The sequence below is a fragment of the Barbus barbus genome (assembly GCF_936440315.1).
Source record: "Barbus barbus genome assembly, chromosome: 48".
NCBI lineage: Eukaryota > Metazoa > Chordata > Actinopteri > Cypriniformes > Cyprinidae > Barbus > Barbus barbus.
In genome coordinates this window covers 11,290,992-11,307,812 of record NC_136726.1, presented here as the reverse complement: position 1 = coordinate 11,307,812, position 16,821 = coordinate 11,290,992, and the positions used below count along the sequence as shown (strand labels likewise).

Here is a 16,821-nt window from a genome sequence, read left to right as displayed (position 1 = left end):
AGGGCAATTACGGCGGATACTATCCATATTGTTGTTACACAGGATTGCACTGTATTGTTCTGAGGGCAGAGCCACAGCAGCATCCCACATACACCACACTTCTCAGCCCTGAAGAAAAACACCATTGCCTCATGGGAGATGTAGGAAATGAATGAGAAAGATTGGATGGAGAACTACAACACCCAGTAACCGCATACACAGCGGCGGTTAAACTCTGATTGGTCAGTGCGTCATTCACCAGGTCACGTGATTTGAAAAACCCAAAACATGGCCGCTCAGATGCACAACGCTAGTTTGACAGGTTGGTTATCGGAATTATTAATATTGGCAGAGATTTTATATTATATTGCTTTATTTACGTTATATCTAATTTTTAAATATCTAGCAAGTTATATGTTTATTTTTCTGAATAATGTCCGTAAACTACGGCAACGAGAGAAAAAAAGTTAAAGCTATGGCTAGTTATAACAGTAACATCTGCACAAAATTATTGCAGTAATACAAGTTTGTCATACGCTTTCTGGACTTTAATGGTCAAACTGGTTTGAACTCGTCTCCCAGCCCTGTAAAGCTGGTTTTCAGCTGGTCTACCTGGCCTTCCAGTTGGAAAGAAGCCAAAACGCTTTAAAAACCAGCAAAACAAGGCCAGCTTAAACCAGCAGACCATAGTTTAAGATGTTTTCTCAGCAAGGAGTGGGTGGTTAAAGTGTAAAGTTTGTTGATATGGATCTTCTTATAGATGATCAGTGACCCTTTAATCTGTCCCTGCAAAAGCTCATTTTGAAGAGGCAAAATAACTCATAAAGTGCACTTAGGAGCATAAATGTATCAGGTTTTTATAGAATAATCTGCTATTTATATGAGTCACACTGTCATTTTGTGTGATGCTTGTTTGTGTGAATGTAGGACATCTTGAAAGGTCGTGGGATTTATGAGACAAGGGTTTCTCACTAGCTGGAGTACTTCAGACTGAATTAATGACCCAGAATGGATTTACACAAAGATATTTGTGCATCATATTTTATTAAATGTATGAATATTGTGTTTTCTCTCATTGTTAGCTAAGCAGGATTGTATTCTTGAGCCGCTTTGTTTCCCCGAGCACCTTTGTGGTAGCGCTTCTCTCACCTCCTCCAGCGATGGCCGTCCGGTGACATGTGCGCTCTGTTCAGACTCTTTTCCTGCTTCCGAAAAAGAGCAGCTTCTCAAGCACATAGTGTTGGATCACAAACTGGTTATCGCGGATGTCAAACTCATCGCTGACTTTCCACGGTGAGAATTCACAAGATTTGTAACCTATGTGTGTCAGCATTTCTTTAAAGAGATATTAATCGAGCACAATACAAATAACACAAAATAATGAAAAAATTCTAATTGTTTTGTTGCAGGTACATGTTGTACTGGAAGAAACGCTTTACAGAACAGCCCATCACAGACTTCTGCAGTGTTATCAAGACCAACTCTGAAGGTCCTGTAGGTAAGACACATTTGAGATTAACTATCTTTATATTAACATCTTGTATTTACATGTATTTAAATTTTATATTGTTAGTTAATAGCTATGGAATTTACAATACTAATGCTAAAACTATTTTTTTTAAATATTTTAAAGCTATTTTTTTTTTATAAATTGAATATGTTCATCTGACATAAATCATATAAAATCTTTATCCACCCCTTAAAATAGTGATTTTGTTCTGTCCCACTGTAGTCAACATTTAAAATTATATAATGGAAAAAATCCCAGAATTATGTTGAATTATTATACTATGTTTAATTATGAACTAATTTTAATGAGCAAGACATTATATTTAACATATAGATTCAAATATCAAAATATATTTAATAATATTTAACATAACACATTGCACCACATTTTGCACATTTGAACTTTTTCCCACATTTCAAAAATGCAAGTCTGCGACTTGCAAACCTTAAAAATCTGCCATTGCTTTTTATTTTGAGATTTTATTAATTAAATTTTGATGTTTTTTATGTTACAAAATCACACATTTTTTTTTAGCTGTATGTGGACAATGAACATGACAAATTTTAGTAACAAGGTTCCAAAAGTGGAAAACCTCATGTAAAATGAATAGAAAATAAGAAATTAAAGGTGCACTAAGCGACTTTTGCCAAACGATGTTGATATTTGAAACATCAAACACACCCTTTTCCCAACTGGACATGCTCCGATATTTACGCAGGTCCTATCTCTTGCCTGATCGTAACCCTTTTTTTTTTTTTTTTTTGTTCCTCAGGTATTTTCCTCTTTTTTTTAATTTTTTTTAATCTGCCATCTCTGTCTACTAAAATCCATCCTGTGCACACGGCACTCTCTTCTCTCCATCATTACAAGACACGCCCCTTACTACAGATTGGCTACACGTGTGTTTTGGGACTTGGTCCGACACTGTGGTCAAAAGAGTTTTTCAGATATTGCTTAGTGCAACTTTAAATGCCTGCTGTGACCTGGGCTAAAAATGGCATATCGGTGATGATCTGCCAATAGTTTAGCATAATTGTTTATAGATTCTAGGGCACAGTTCAAGGATGTTATTGTTAACTGAAGCTATAAAAAGACAATTTTAATTAAAATGAAGCTGAATTTAAAAGATGAAAAGCACCCCCCATACAAATAATTCTAAATTGCTAAATAGAAATATGTAAAAACTTTTATACTTATAAAAATAAAACTAATAATAATAAATAAAAGCGAATTCAAAATATCAATAAATACTATAAATGGTACTAAAATAATACTGGTTTGGGGAATAGCCCTTTAACTTCACTGATTTAAAAGTGAAGTCTAAATCTATGAAGGCCTGTTCAAATGGTGTCCTTTTTAGACTCCAATTACCGAAAAGCTGCTTTGTGTCATTTTAGAACAACAAGAGCACTACTTCCTATTGTGTGATGCTCTGCCAGAGGACAGGATCCTTAGGGAGCAGCTACAACAGAGACGACTGGTGAGTGTCTATAAAAAGACAAGGACCTGCGACTGTCAGGTTAGGAGTGCTGTTCTGGGATCAGCTCCCATCCTGTCTGACATTAGGTTATGAGTATTCAAAACCAATCCAATCAAACAGTAGCACAAACCAAAATCAAATTAATATGCAGAAAATCTGGAATATGAGTAACACAATCATAAGAGAAGTCTTTGTGTTTCCTTTTTTCAAAAAGTATTTTCTTTTTTTAAACAAATTTGGAAATTAAAGAAATATTTCAGTTTTGTTTATTATGAATTGTAAAACAAGGGATTTTTGTGTCCTGAACTAAAAATTATTGGATTGTGAAAATGTTATTAAAAACTATTAATGTAATGACAGTAGTATGTATTTTCATATGTAATGAAAATGGTTTTGAAGAGATATTTTGGTTAATAATTATTTCATTATTAATCATTTTTTCTACCTACAAATCCTATTATGTCAGACAGACAATGTAATGTTATAGATTGAAAATGTTATTGAGAGTTAAAAGACTATTGAAGCAAACTTATTTGTTTTGAATATGTATATCACTTTAAACTATTGAACTATAAAGCATTTTGATTTTATGTTGTCTGAAATATTGTTGCCAATTGGGTTGCCAGAAATTCCACATCCACAATGGTTACATGCTTAAAAATACTGAGGAAACAATTAACACAGTGTTCTATGAGAAGCCAAAAAGCCCCCCCCCCCCCCCCCCCCCAAAAGATTGTTTTTGCAGAGATATTATGAGTCAACATAATCATCTCACACACATTTCATCTCAGGCAAAAATCTGGGATTGTGGTTGCTAGGCAACCAGAGTTCTCAGCACCTCTGCAGTGGGCTCTGCAGTGTGGCGACCAGCTGTTTAACAGTGCAGCTGTGACCTTTCTCAATCATTCGGTGACACGCTGCACGCCAGTGAAACCCGAGCTGAGAAGATTAGCACTGTTTATTAAACACAAATCATTCACAGATTGTGTCTGGGATCATTATCGATGATTATGGCAATCGAACAGCGGGTTTTCAGAAACGCAGAATGATAAAAACACACCACACTGATTATTTTAAATATTGTTTATAGACTCACAACAATTATGTAACCATATTTATAATGTGCACTATGGGAATGTCTTACAATGCTACAAAGTCTTTAATGAAGTTTGATATATTTTGATAGGAGGAAGTTCTGGATCAGCAGCAAAAAGAGAGGGACGACACAACGTTTCACCGCGCATGTATGTTCTGCAATGAGGAGTTTACTAGAAACAGGTGACCCACAACTGTTGTTTGCAGTAAAAACTCATTTCTGCTGAATTTTTAATTTTAGAATCAGTATATTTAACTTAAAATAATGTCTTGATGTGAAATGGTTATCATTTGAGTTTTGACATCTTGTACACGAGCTGTACAAGAGACCCGATCTCTGAATGATTTATTAAGAATATTTATAATAGTAATTATTTATATATTATTAATATATAAAATGTCTTATAAATTATATAACATTTGTTATATAGTATTTAATTTTATATATAGTGTCCTATTTAGTATTTAAGTAAAAAAATAATAAAAATTATAAATATTCTTACATTAAAAAATGTATTTGCATTATGTCAAATTTTTATATATATATACATTTGACATGGAGCATCTGCAAAGTTTGTTAAGGGTATTGATTTAAATCTAAATCAATTGGTAAATCTAAATCATACCAAGGTGAAAACTTAACTCATGAATATTAATTAGCTCATTGACTGAAGGCCTAGGCAGATTGCCTTGTAGTGTCAGAGTATATATACATGAATACAGTTTTCATTGTATAGTAATGTCACAAGCCACCCATCTTCGGCCCTCCACTCTGACGCTTATCTAGATATAATTTATAAACCACTATTTTTGCTTTATTTGATTATTTGTAGCAAACAGCACTGCATATTTATGTAACATGATGTATTTGTGCACTGTGGATTCACTGCAGGTCTTCACTGCTGAATCACATGGCTAAAGAACACTCTTTTAGCATCGGTCTGCCTGACAACATCGTCTACTGCAACGAGTTTCTCGACACTCTGGAGTGGAACTGGAGAAGTGAGTGTTTGAGATTTTGCCACAATGCTGCATGTAATCTTCCACACTTATACACTGTATATTATTAATGGTCAAACCACTGTTACAAATAGAAAAAATTAAAAATGGAAATGGCGAAGGTTTGAACACCCCCTCTTGGTGCTTGCAGTCATTGCATTAATCCAAAATCACCAAGTAGGGTTAGTGTTTGGGTCAGTGACAAATAAATAGAAGAAGCAAAAATAAAGGCATAATGAAAGTTATTTTACACTGTGTATTTTTGTTGTAGTAAATAATATATATTTGTATACTTTTTTTAAACTTTTTTTTTTTAACTGATTATTAAATCTACTCAAAATGTCCTTTTATTTCTTCATTTGTTCATTCATTCATTCATTCTTAGTATTTTTCAAGCAAGTGTGTTTGTTTTCAGTGACTAAAACTATTTTCACTATACCATTATTTTTATATAGCATGCAGTGCCTGTACTGTGAGAAAACATTCAGGGACAAAACCACCTTGAAAGATCACATGAGGAAAAAGCAGCATCGACGAATAAATGCCAGAAACCACGACTACGATAGGTACTATGTCATAAATTACCTGGTGAGACCACGTGTCGGTTTGTATGTTTCTCATCTGAACAAATAAATAGAAATGAAATCACCCTATTGTGCTGTTGTAATGTTGCAGGAGTTAGGGAAGACATGGGAGGAGGTGCAGTCTGAGGATGACAGGGAGCTCTTTGAGGATGAAGATGAGTAAGGCCTTTATATTTTTACTCTGATTACATTTTCAGTTTTATTCTCCTTCCTGATATTCTGCACTCTCTGCAGTGATTGGTCAGATTGGCAGGCTCATCCTGTGTGTGCCGTGTGTCTGTTTTGTGAGCAGCAAGCCGAAACAATGGAGAGAATGTACACACACATGAAGGTATATGATGCTGCTGAACAACATTTTACTATTTGAGTGCCTGAAAAAGTATTTGACATTGCTATGCATTTTAGCATCAGTATCACTAATAACATGATTTGTTTTCATCCAGGAAACTCATGAATTTGACCTGCACGAATTAAAAACAGACTTAAGTGAGTAATGCAGAAATGTTTTTGAGAAGAACCCTTGACCACACAGAGGGTCATTAATAGGGATGGGTACCGAAACTCGGTATTAAATCGGTCTCGGGGCTAAATTATGAAAGACCGGAGTATCGATAAGCTCTGACGTTATCGGTACTTCTGTCAGTATTGGATAAGTTAAGAAAACACACATACATTTATTGTTGCTCTCTCTCTCTCTCTCTATATATATATATATATATAATGTCGCCAGCTGTTTTTATGTGCAATAATATTCAAACATTTGTCTATGATGCATTTTTGCTATGCGCAATTCAGAAGCCAGATCGCGCTCACGCGGATGAGCTTCAGCACACGCAACATGAAAGTCCTGTTTAATTATGATAGAAGAGAGAACCAACTATTCAAACATCTGCTCACACTTTCCTATGGCTGTTATATTAAGCTAAGTATTTTTTTTTTTTTTTCGATTTTGGCTTCCAAGGATTATAGCCGCATTTCTCCCTTCCCTTCATAGCGGCGCGGATTCGTTCCTCCGAACCAAAACTTATCTGTCAGCTCAATCAGTGATTGTTATAAAATGCCGTCTTTACTGTTGCTACATTGCAGGACATATTTGATAGTAAAACGTTGAGAGTACAATCTGAACAAGTGACGCTGTTCAGGCTGAAATGTGTGTGCGCGCGTGTGCCTACGCGGCGGCGTGCTCCAAAACGGACAAGCAAAGTACACTTTGAGCTTCGGGCGCGTCGAAATAACACACAAAAATATGCCAAAAAAATACACACACAATGTGTCAAAATAGCCGGTTATGAGAGTCTTCACTTTTATGTTTTAAGTGGACGAGAACAGTTGGGAGAAAATCCGATGCGTGTCAGTATATTGTCTTAAAGTGTCAGACTGGAGCGTGAGCCATCAATGTTAATCAAAGAACAAAATGCAAAGAGAAAATCACCCACAGCTCTTAATCTGAACAACGTTATAGCTTTAATAAACATTAATCAGTACATACAGTGAAAACTATGCAGTGCTCATTTACATTTGATTACTTTTGTAACTATTACTTACCTGAACATTAATATTAGTAGACCTTCATGGAAAAATGAAAGCACTGTTTATTTAATTTCGTTTGTGTGTTTGTTTTATTGTATTTGTCAGTTTGTTTTACTTTGTTTCTTTGTTCATATTCTTACAGTATCTTATCTTATGTATATAAAACACTAAAAATACCTGCGCACTGGTGCATTTACAAATTGATGAAGTGCAGGCATTTTTAGTGTTTTATATACATAAGATAAGATACTGTAAGAATATGAACAAAGAAACAAAGTAAAACAAAAAGTACCGATAAGAATACCGTTAAAGTACCGGATCGATAAGCAGTATCGATAAGAGTAGTAATACCGTTAAAACCTTAACGATACCCATCCCTAGTCATTAATGTCATGTGTGTCATTTGTCCAGGCCTGAAGTTTTACCAGCAAGTGAAACTGGTGAATTACATCCGCCGTGAGCTTCACCAGTGCCGGTGCTACTGCTGTCAGGGGAAGTTTGAAACCAAAGAGGAACTAGTGCAACACCTGGTTAACACAGGTCATGTGATGCAGCTGCCTGAGGTCTCGCACTGGGACCAACCACAGTAAGTATGACACATTTATGATCACCTTTTTTTTTTTCTTTTTTTTGTTTTTTAAGTATTCAGTTGAGTTTTCATCTGGACAATTAAATTTTTTTTAATATTATTTACTTTTATTATTTATTGTGTCATTTTCATGTGACCTTTTTTTTTGTATTATTCAATCAAGTTTCCATCTGAACAATTAAAAATTATTTAATATTATTTGTTTTTTATTTATTTATTCTACGGAAGAGGATTAGGGCCAAGCAATAATAATAAAAAACCTTGAGATCTTGAGATTAAAGTCGTTAAATTCCGAGAAAAAACTTGTTAAATTAAGAAAAAAGTCTAAATGAAATTTTGAGAATATTCATTAAATTTCGAGAAAAAAGTCCAATTAAAATGCAGAGAATAAACACTCGCGTTTCAAACAGTCAAACAGCGTCTACAGTGGCGCAGGTTGGAGAGTAATGCACACAAATGTAGCATATGATACGGTCGACAAGAGTTTGAGTCCATGTTTTGCCGAACTCGCTTGTCTTCCTTTTCTCATCACATCGGAAAAATGGAAATCAACTGCCTAAAATGAGTGTTTAATAATAATGTATAAATTGGGTAGGTTTAGTGTTAACTACAGTAAATCCATTGTGAATATTAATTTGTGGATTGAAAAGTATTCTGATTGTTATCACACAGTTTCTCCTGATTTCCGCATCAGTGTTGTAGTGTTTTTTTGTATTATTCAATCGAGTTTCCATCTGGACAATTAAAAATTATTTATTTATTTGTATTATTTCTTGTATTATATTATTTATTTGTATATTATTTTATTATTAGATGTTTTATTATGTGAAATATTAGACCCAGTAAAGTCTGTAGAATTGAAATGAGCCATTAAACGGCAATAGTTTTTTATAATATAGGCTTTGGACATTAGAATGAGCACTGACTCTTTTACTGTAAAAATTTAATTAAAATATAATGTGCTGCTTTTTCAGATACTACTTTCCTACATATGAGAACGACGCTCTTCTTACAGCTCTGTCAGACAGCGAGAGCGAATTTGAGGGTCCAAATCCCAGCTCTGAAGTTCCCGTTATTGCTGAAGACATTTCAAAGCTCAAGGTTATAAAACAGACCAGCGTGCTTAATAAACTGCTCAAAGACAGAGGCGGCTCTAACTGAAGATGAGGGACACCCAGAGAATTATGCTCAATGCATCTATTGCTTTCAGTGTAAAAATGTATATGTTGAGACTAATGATGTGACTATTCATTTCTATTCATGTGGGTTTACAGTATATTGACTGCTCACATTGTGAAAAAGCAGTCAAATAAACTTGATTTACCTATGTCATGGGCTGATCAATGGAAATCCCTAATTGAAAGGATTTGACTGAAAATAACCTCTTTGTTGGGAAATTTTGGATCATGGCTGACAGGCAATTCAGTAGTGTATTGGCACTGTAAATATTAACATTTGTTTTAATAAAGATATTGTCAGAAAGAACAGTATCAATAGTCAGTACAATTTACAGGTCCATTAACACTAATAATGCTAAATTATTAAGAATAGCCAGAAGAAATGTAAAAACAAGGTAGAGAATGGGAATATCAAGTCAAAATATGGTGCTATATATAATGGTGTTAGATACATGTTGTTGTTTTTTTAAAGATTTTTGCTTTTATTAGGATAGGACAGTATTCCAGACAAAAAGCGAGGTGAGCGAGAGAGTTGGGATTCAAACTCGGACACTCGAAGCGAAACAGCGCTATATGTCCACGCCTTTCTCCAGGAGACTATTGACACCAACATAGTTATATGTTTTAATAGAAATGCATTCATTTATAATGTTCGGTCAATTTCGCAAAACTTCACTTAAAATTTCTGGGGAAAAAATTGGTCTATTGTCAATAGTGTAGCAAAGTATGAAGCTGCACAAAAGTCACTTTCAATCCAAGGAGTTTATAACTCGATATATTCTGAGATATAACATTATACTCACAACTTCAAGAAAAAAGTCTTTGTAATTGTAAGAAAAAAAAACTAACTGCAACTTTTTAGAAGTGTTTTATTCCATGGCAAAAACCAAAAAAATATTGTGAGACGTAAACTCAGAATTCTGAGAAGAAAAACCTCGGAATTGCGAGAAAAAAAGTCTTCATCATGAAATAAAATCATGAAACGGGCTTCCATACTATCATGTAAATTCCTATCGAATTGTACGTAATTACATCCACGGAAACTCACAGAACAGTGGTAGGAGTCACTGCATTTTTAGTTTCTCGTTTATTTCACTTATTTAAACATGAAGCAATTCACTGAATATGCATTTAATAGTAACCTAAATTTAAAAATTTAGCAGGGTATTTTTTTTTTGTCTGTTGGTGTGATAAAAACAATTCAATACACAATATTGCAGTAAAAGAGACTTTTATTATCAAAATATCGAATTCATTCTCATGTCTGATTTCAAACAGACAAACAATCATTGAAATCATCCCAGCGTCTCGTTCATACTTTGTTGAAGCCATTAAAAAAACACAAAGCCTTAGACCTCTTCATACATGTTTTAAGTCAATCAATAAATATTGCATATTTCACTAGGAGTAAATCCTCGTGTCTTGAGGACTAATCTTACCCAAGGCACTTCAGAACATGTAACCTCTAGTATAAACACTCAACCCAAACTGCTGTAAGTGCTAGAAACGCAATATTAGTCAAATATACTTAACTGATCGAGACAAACCAAACTATACAAAATAGTATGAATTTATCCATTTATAAAGGGCTGTAGAAAATCTTTTTCTGTTTAAACAAATAAAATACATAAATACACTACTCCACTGACTAGACAGATCTGAATGTGTGGGTTATAGTGTTAAACGGACACTATGTCCCTTGTATAGACACCAAATATAAGGCTGTGCTTTGTCTAGTGCAGTAAAGTGGGTTTCACGCTGTGCTGCTGGATCTGTGTACAAATGCTTAATTCAACAGTTTAGTGATGATACATTATAACAGTTTACAAAAGTCATGAAAAATTTTATAATGAGAAGTGTTCAAATGGCAGTGGGAGTTAAGAATACAAGAAATTAAAGCTGTAACAGCTGAATTGGTTGGAGGGTGCAGTGCTGTTAGGCCCATCAGTAACATATTGTATGTGAATCTTGTAAAAAAAAAAAAAAACTCCAGGCCATATTTTACCCTAATATCAAAAGGAAAGAATAATTTTGCATAAAAAATTAAAAACTATTTTAGGGTCATGTTTTCATGACAATTAAGGATAGAAATTTGCATTTATTTTGCAATTAAAAAAAACAAAATTGCATTACAGTAATAAAATTTTTCATTATTTAATCACAGGGATATTTTTACTGTAATAAATAATCCTGTATATTTTGTATAATATAACAATAATATAATTAATATAAAAATAATTCAAAATTTACTGTAATAAAACAGTTTTTGTATTTATTATTTATGTGGAAATAAATTCACACTGCGGTAATGACAGTTTTTTAGTTTTTTTTACCAATAAGGATTATAATAAGAACTTACTTTTAAATAAAAAAAATTCATATTACAATAATGACATCTTTTCATTATGATTCGGGCAAGAAAATATACTTAACTGTCATTAAAATAATATTTTTAATAAAAAAATTATTTTATTTCTTTATGCAAAATATAATATCTTATGTTCATCTATCTTTTGATTTAGAGGTGATCTATGACCCAGCAATGTTGATTGGTTTCACAAAATGCACCCTCGTGGAGTAATGAACATGAAATTCTTGTAAGTTGGCCAATTTTTTGCTATTTTTTTTCAATCACAAACACACACATGGAGTGTTTTCACACCTGAGATTTTATAAATTGCTGTGCTGGTCAATACAACCTAAAGCTGCCTTTGGTGAGCGTCACCTTACCGTGTCCAGAAACAGCTCAGACCAGCTGCGACCGGCAGCTGCTTACAGTACCGCCACACTTTAGGTCCTGTTCTACGATTTAACCAGTTTGAAACCTTGGCCCGTATCCAGCACCGCAGGTGGGAACCACGTGAGTTTGATCCTTCGGAGCAGTTGAACGCAGTATCTGCAAACCCAAAAGAGGTTCAACCCGCCGCACCAGTGTGCGAGCTGAACCACAGGATAAGTCAGGCGTGGGAAGTTGAGTCTCCAGTGCCGGGTGACGTCGCTTTCAGTGGGCAGGTGAAGCTTGTAGTCGCTCCAGTGACTGGAGATGCCATAGGCTGCTCGGACGGGCCGCCCACGCTCAGACCACCGAACTATGCTGTCAGGGTTGCAGTTAAAATCAACCCATTGACAGGTGAAGTCCCCGAGCTGAGGCGTGTCCTGGACCTCCGGGTCTGTGGGACTAGAGAGCACTGCTCCTTGAACCGCTACATAAAGTCCCTCGATTTTCTGCACCTCCTTCACCCAGGGGAGCGAGTTGTCAGTGTCGAGAATAATGATGAGACGGGAACAGAATCCGGAATTCTTTTCTCTCCAGAGCTGCACAATCTCATCTAGACGTAAAACATCTCCACCTGATTATATTAAAAGACAAAAAAAGGCCTGTATAAAACTCTTTCTCAGAGTTTGGCTGAGCTCCATATGCATATTATATTTTTTAATGCATTTTATGTAAATGTTATGCAAATTGTACTAATATGAGAGTTAATTACAAACAAATTTCCAGATCATATTTATCTGCAAACTCTAGATAGATGGATGGATGGATGGACAGATAGACGGATAGATATCATGTCGAAAAAAATCATATTTTTAAATTGGAAAGTGTTTATACATTATGATTGTATTTGCTATATAATCCTTAACAAACACACTAATATTAATTAGATTTTATGTATTACAGTAAAAAGAATAGAAGGAAAATGCATTTTACATTTTTTTAAAAATGGTAATTGGTCTAAATTAGATTTCATTTTCCATAAAATTAAAAAATGTATTGCTGCCATTTGAAAAAACTAAAATCATATTAAATTGTAAAGTATACTTTATGGTTGTTTTTGCTAAGGCCTTTAATTCATTTGCTTATTCAAATAGATGACAGATGTTATAGATGATATATATCAGATGATCTTCATCATCAAATTCTGTTATTTTCATTACTATTATACAGAATGTTAATACAGTAAAAACAAAACTGTTAAGGAAAATGCATTTTTAAAAATATTCCATACACAAAATATATTTTTCTTTTAGTTATAAGATTCTCCCAAGTTCCGTTGTGTCTGTTTCTACAGGAAACAAATGTTATGTAATGATTCTCCCACCTGCTAGAGCCCACTCTCCGCTGCGGTGGGTGTGTCCGCTGTAATACAGCACGTAGGTGTCGTGTCGTGGGCCGTCAGCCGTGTGTGCCTCCATGAAAATGCGGAGCTTGGCCTGCAGGGCTTCCAGACTCAAGCCGCTCGTGGAGTAATCACAACCGTAGGTCTCGATCATGTGATGAGAGAAGAAGCGCTGCACGTTGTTAAGTATCCCTGTGGAACGCAAGTTGAGCTCCTGCACATGCGCTGGGGGGAGCAGGGTGGGCTGACCATCTGGGCTGAGAGAAAATGAGAGGATGAGGATGAAATACTGACGCTCTGTGTAAGTTACTGACCTAAAGTATCTGAGTTAGTGAAATGTGAGTGTATATGTTTCCAGTACCTGCAGTAGTTGGTAGGAATGACCACAGCGTAGCCGACACAGGTTCCTCCGAGGCTGTTTCCCAGCTCATGGAAGAGACCGTGGGCTAGTGACTCTAGAGGCAGCACCAGCAGAAACAACGCAATAAACAGACTGTTGGACGGCTGTAGGAGAAAACAAAACATTCAGGACCAAAGAAAATTATCACCAGGCAGAATATTTTGATGAAGATTTTATATTTATATATATCACGGTTTCCACAAAGATATTAAACAGCACAACTTTCAACACTGATAATAATAAATGTTTCTTAAGCAGCATATCAACATATTAGAATGATTTCTGAAGGATTGTGTGACACTGAAGTAATGATGCTGAAAATTCAGGCTATATTTATTTTCTATACATTTATAAAAAGTTATTTATAACAGTTAGGTGCATTACCACATATTATTACTTGAAAAACATGTGTGCCAAATAAAAGTCATGGTGTGAAACCAATAAACATGAAAAATAACCATAAAACAGGAAATGATTTCATGGAGAGGACTCTTGTAAACCCTCATGACTGTAATTTGATCTTTTATGGGTGGTAAGATGTACACCATCATCTGGTGCGACTTCCAAAAAAGAATGGAATATTTTTGAAATATTAATTTGATATTAGTAAAAAAAAAAAAAACATATATATGAATAAATAATTATACTGTATACCTTGAGGGGTAGTTAGGCAAAAATTTTAATTTTGCCATTTATTACTCATCGTGGTACTCTTATAAAAGCGCATTGTAGACTAACACGGAAGAGAAGAAATTATTCAATAAAGTAATTGCTTTTATTTTCTTTGCACACAAAATATTCTCGTAGCTTCATAAAGTTAAGCTTGAACTCAGATGTCACATGGACTATTTTAGCGATGTCCTTTCTACCTTTCTGGGCCTTGAACATGTCAGTTGCGTTACGGTCTATGCAGGGTCAGAAAGCTCTCGTATTTCATCCAAAATATCTTAACTTGTGTTCCGATGATGAACGAACAACACGAGGGTGAGTAATTAATGACAGAATTTTCATTTTTGGGTGAACTATCCCTTTAAAAAAAAATTAACTTTTTTGAAAGGACTGACAGTCACTTGTGTGTATTCAAGGTATAAGAAAACGATGTTACTTTTACTTATTTAGAGTCATTATGTCTAAACCTTTCTTGAAAATTGTATAAATGTATTTCAAACCATGTGAAACCACCATGAACACAACTACTACATTTCTAAGAACTAAGAACAATTTTCACAGGAAGCCTTACCTGCCAACCCAGAGTCCCGAGTATGATGGTGGACATCAGACTGAAGAGCACCAGGCGTTTTGATATGAGACAGAAGTGACGCATCCCCTTAGACGCCATGATCCTATCCAACTCTCCAGCCTCTGACGTGTGCAGCATGCACATCCTCTGACAGTCACTCAGCTTGCTGTGAAAACCCCACAACGTGACGAGAAAAACCAGATGGCAGATGATCCAGAAAACAGCAGATACTAAAAGACCCGGGATGAGCAGGTACCACCGATCTAGATCTCTCATCTTCAGAGCGGCCACGACCGAAAACATCACCTCCATGACAACCAGGGGAAGAAGCGTTAAGCGTCTCCACAGGCCTCTTCTCAGCAGCAGCGGTGACCAGCGTTCAGTGACTGAAAGTCCGCTGAAGTAGACGTCCAGTATTGGGTCGCAGACGAGGCGGCTGAAAAAGCACGACAAGGCGATGGGGTTGGTGGACACTCCTAAAGACTCCTGGAAGAAGAACGCAGCAATAACCGAGAAGCAGGCCAGGTTTTGGATCGCGAAGAGGGACTTCATGCGCAAATCCACAACTACAGCAGCCAAAGCCAGTGACAGGACCACAAGGCTTATGGACTTTTGGCTGACCAGGGTTGTGCTGGCCACAGCGAAGCCTGTGAGCTCCAAAGCTTCCCTTAAGGTGAGCAAAGCAGGTTGATGTCGGATATAACCGCACATTCTTCCAACCAAAGCCCATAGGGTTCGTATCACAATGCTCGCGATTAACATATAGTTGGCCACCTGCTCCTTAACATCGAGCTCTTTGGATGGGACGTTGATGAAGCACAGCAAACCCAAAAGGAAACCAAACCACAGATGCAGGAGAAATAGGCTGACGCTTTCCATACCAAAGTAATAGTGGAGAATGCAGGCAATCCCAAGAACAAAGAGGCCCAAAATGAAAATGACCAAGATGATAGTGTCTGCGGTTTTCTCCCATTGTACGTAAATTCCCAGGCAAATAGCCACCAGGGAGTTCAGGCTGGACAGGTAACCCAGGTACCGAATGGATGACCACATGTTGACCCCTTTGTTGGCTTCGTCCAGCCGGGTCATGGCAGCGTAAAGGAAGTGACTGAAGCAATACTTGAGCAGCTTGCACATCGCTGCAGTTAAACTCGCACAACAGCAGAAAAACGTGCAGACTCAACGTCGCGAGTCACGTAATTTATACTTCACAACAGTAACAATTATTCGCGACATAACTATTCAGCAAAAAGGATGCAAGAAGGGCATCTTGTATGGTGGATTTGAGGTAAATCTAAAACTAAACTGTTCCTAGAGACATTTTAGTGCAAACGTTAGAGTCACATCTACAATGAAACCTGTTACTGCTGAATGAACCGAACTGTTCAACTCAAGGTCAGGTTACAAGGAAGGCGTGAAGTAGATGCGCAAATGTTAAACTCGTCAAAAGTTATTAAATAAGGGTAAATATCAGAGGTGAAGAGCTTTAATGTGCTGTCAGTCTGATTTAGTCGAGCAGATTCCAGTGCGTTTACCGGCATCAGAAAGTTGACAGAATGTGTTGCTTCTGTTCACGACGAGAGTAACATCCATTAAATCAAGCTAAAAGAAATACGCCAGTACATATACAAGTCATTGATCGTTATCGTTTACAGAGAAACAACTAAAACTGGAAATGTTTCGCACAATATCCTGACCATCGCCTAAACTTCGCTCAATGTCCGCCATGTTTGCACATCGGTATTAAGCCGCTACGGAATCCCTGAAAGGACAAACAACGCGTCTCAGTGAAACGGGTGAATGGAATAAAATGTTTGATTTACACCAGTTATTCATGGCAAAAAAAAAAAAAAAATGCTTTTACAATATTAAAAATACTGTAAAATTTGTACACGGGCATAATTTTTGTTTATATAAAGTTATGAGATTTTATGTTTTTGAAATGTCTTATTCTTACCAAGGCGGCATTTATTTGATTAAAAATACAGTAAAAACAGCAATATTGTGAAATATTATTCTGATTTAAAATAGCTGATTTTAAAATGTAATTCCTGTGATGCAATGCTGAATTTTCAGCAGCCATTACTCCAGTCTTCAGTGTCACGTGATATTAATATGC

The 16,821-nt window shown here is 35.8% G+C and overlaps 1 protein-coding gene and 1 pseudogene across 2 annotated transcripts; one reads left to right on the top strand and one right to left on the bottom strand.

Moving 5' to 3' along the window:
• Nucleotides 1–267: 267 nt before the first annotated feature.
• On the top strand, nucleotides 268–9,245 carry LOC306866947 (zinc finger protein 277-like; annotated as a pseudogene). The gene is made up of 12 exons (XR_013786114.1): nucleotides 268–301; nucleotides 1,062–1,272; nucleotides 1,389–1,477; nucleotides 2,887–2,969; nucleotides 4,156–4,247; nucleotides 4,957–5,066; nucleotides 5,519–5,651; nucleotides 5,739–5,806; nucleotides 5,882–5,978; nucleotides 6,091–6,133; nucleotides 7,589–7,763; nucleotides 8,741–9,245. The product of XR_013786114.1 is annotated as a zinc finger protein 277-like (transcript).
• Nucleotides 9,246–11,572: 2,327 nt separating this feature from the next.
• On the bottom strand, nucleotides 11,573–16,464 carry LOC306866281 (transmembrane protein 168-like). Its single transcript, XM_079411373.1, has 4 exons — nucleotides 14,703–16,464; nucleotides 13,424–13,566; nucleotides 13,045–13,319; nucleotides 11,573–12,294 (listed from the first exon to the last, which is right to left on the bottom strand). The coding sequence occupies exons 1-4, from the start codon at nucleotides 15,837–15,839 to the stop codon at nucleotides 11,747–11,749; spliced, it is 2,103 nt and encodes a 700-aa protein (XP_079267499.1). The 5' UTR covers nucleotides 15,840–16,464; the 3' UTR covers nucleotides 11,573–11,746.
• Between the last annotated feature and the right edge of the window lie 357 nt (nucleotides 16,465–16,821).

What these genes read in the sequence shown, in the direction of transcription:
- LOC306866281 (XM_079411373.1), bottom strand. Translation starts at nt 15,839, where the DNA reads ATGTGCAAGCTGCTCAAGTATTGCTTCAGTCACTTCCTTTACGCTGCC. An exon ending in TCGGGACTCTGGGTTGGCAG is followed by an intron (nt 13,567 to 14,702) that starts GTAAGGCTTCCT and finishes TTTCTCCTACAG; the next exon opens with CCGTCCAACAGTCTGTTTAT. An exon ending in CGGAGAGTGGGCTCTAGCAG is followed by an intron (nt 12,295 to 13,044) that starts GTGGGAGAATCA and finishes TAATATAATCAG; the next exon opens with GTGGAGATGTTTTACGTCTA.